The 1,883-nt window shown below is 47.2% G+C and overlaps 1 protein-coding gene across 1 annotated transcript; it reads right to left on the bottom strand.

Annotated features, from left to right (window-relative positions):
- Positions 1-1,288: 1,288 nt before the first annotated feature.
- On the bottom strand, positions 1,289-1,576 carry LOC112077345 (histone H3, embryonic-like). Its single transcript, XM_070441656.1, is given in 3 exon segments — positions 1,289-1,434; positions 1,437-1,491; positions 1,493-1,576. Coding segments are annotated over 3 exon segments (285 nt in total).
- Between the last annotated feature and the right edge of the window lie 307 nt (positions 1,577-1,883).

Here is a 1,883-nt window from a genome sequence, read left to right as displayed (position 1 = left end):
TTCCACTGTAACACCCGCTATCTCCTATTCCACTTCCACTGTAACATCCTCTATCTCCTCTCCCTCTTCCACTGTAACACCCGCTATCTCTCTATCTCTCCTCTTCTTTCAATGTGACAGCCTCCTCTTCCTCCTTTTCATTCTGAAAGCTTCCTCTCCTTTCAATATTCGGTAGCACTTCATTTGAATGTCTGTTTTAGTACAGTGCAATTACATATGTAATTACACTGTAACAAATATTGTAATAAATTACAATAATTCATAGTTACACTGTAATAGTAACATCTAACTGGTGGTAATTGCTGTCTGTAATTACAGGGGTGTAACAATGAATGCTTGTTACTATATTTATTACGAATGTTAAAGTTTCCACTAGCATCCCAACGCACCATCTTTTTGGCCAATGCAGTGCAATGCAATGCGTTGTAATTATCTGATCAATACATGGAGTTTTTGCCACCAAGGATTGTGACACGTCTTCAACGGTCACATGGGACAGGAATGATGGAATGGCGATTTTCACAAAGTAATTGACAGACTCTGGCATGTTACATTCCAAGAGCAATTGGATTCTCAACGTGCACCACTTGGGGACCCGAGGACCGAGTTTGGGAAACGCTGGGCTGAAGATCAAATACCAACAGGGAGCCAAGCCACTATGACGTGCTCACACGTTGGCAGTACCCGCGTTCAACCACTAGATGGTCTCCGTGCTCCACGGTAAAGTTTTCCCCTCCGCATGAGTCTCTCAGCAGCACTGCAATACGGGACTTTCATGCAATGTTTTTCTTCGCTACATAGTGACAATTCTCCATGCCAACACTATTATTGGGACTCTTTTCCCCATATCACTGCTATCACTCATTACTGCTAGTGTATTTTCCCCTCCTTTGTAAAATCTTTGTTCTACTATAGGCATACTACTATACATCTAATCACATTCTAGTGGTCACATCCCTCTCTTTAGCAGATAATATTGAAGCTAGAATTCCGCCAAGTAAAAAGTGCAATACCGCGGCTTTTATTTCTATGTGACCTTTATTTAACTAGTCAAGTCGGTTTAAGAACCAACACTTATTTACAATCACACAGCCGGTTGTGATACAGCCTGGAATCGAACCACGGTCTGTAGTGACTCGAGAGCAGGGAACACGACGTGTTCGTCAACAACATACATGGCGGGAAATGTAGAGGGACGTGTAGAAATTGAACAATTGTGCCTTTTTGACGGAAATGTGGGAGGTGGCTCTTAAGAGCCTTTGGGGGATTTTGGAGATCAGGTCATCGTTTAAGCGCGCTCTCCGCGAATACGGCGGGCAAGCTGGATGTCCTTGGTCACCCTCTTGGCGTGGATGGCGCACAGGTTGGTGTCCTCGAACAGACCGACCAGGTAGGCGTCGCTAGCCTCCTGCAGGGCCATCACGGCGCTGGAGCCACGGTGCCGGGCCTGTAACCGTGAGGCTTCTTCACGCCGCCGGTGACCGGGGCGCTGCTTGCGCGCAGCCTTGGTGGCGAGCTGCTTCCTGGGTGATTTGCCACTGGTGGATTTGCGAGCGGTTTACTTGGTTCTGGCCATGGCGCTTCCTTCTTTCACAGTCGAAGTATAGCCTCCAAATGCCTATGTGAAGTTTATAAAGCCAGCAGCGGCGTCTGCTGATTGGACACCATTTCTGCACCACCCTGATTGGCCCGCTGCGGAGGCCTCCTCCGCTGGCCATTGGACGGGAGGCCCGGCCTCTCCGTGCTGCCCCAAAATGCAACCCCCAACTTTGCAATAAAGGGCTCTGGAGTCTGATGCCCAAATCCCAACGGCAAAAAACGTGTTCACATCATAAAATACTTTATATTGCTAAATAATTTAACAGTGCGTATGACAATGGGTC

This window comes from Salvelinus sp. IW2-2015, unplaced genomic scaffold (genome assembly GCF_002910315.2).
Source record: "Salvelinus sp. IW2-2015 unplaced genomic scaffold, ASM291031v2 Un_scaffold4465, whole genome shotgun sequence".
Classification (NCBI taxonomy): domain Eukaryota; kingdom Metazoa; phylum Chordata; class Actinopteri; order Salmoniformes; family Salmonidae; genus Salvelinus; species Salvelinus sp. IW2-2015.
The sequence above is the reverse complement of the archived record's forward strand: the minus strand, read 5'-3'. Positions and strand labels throughout refer to the sequence as shown.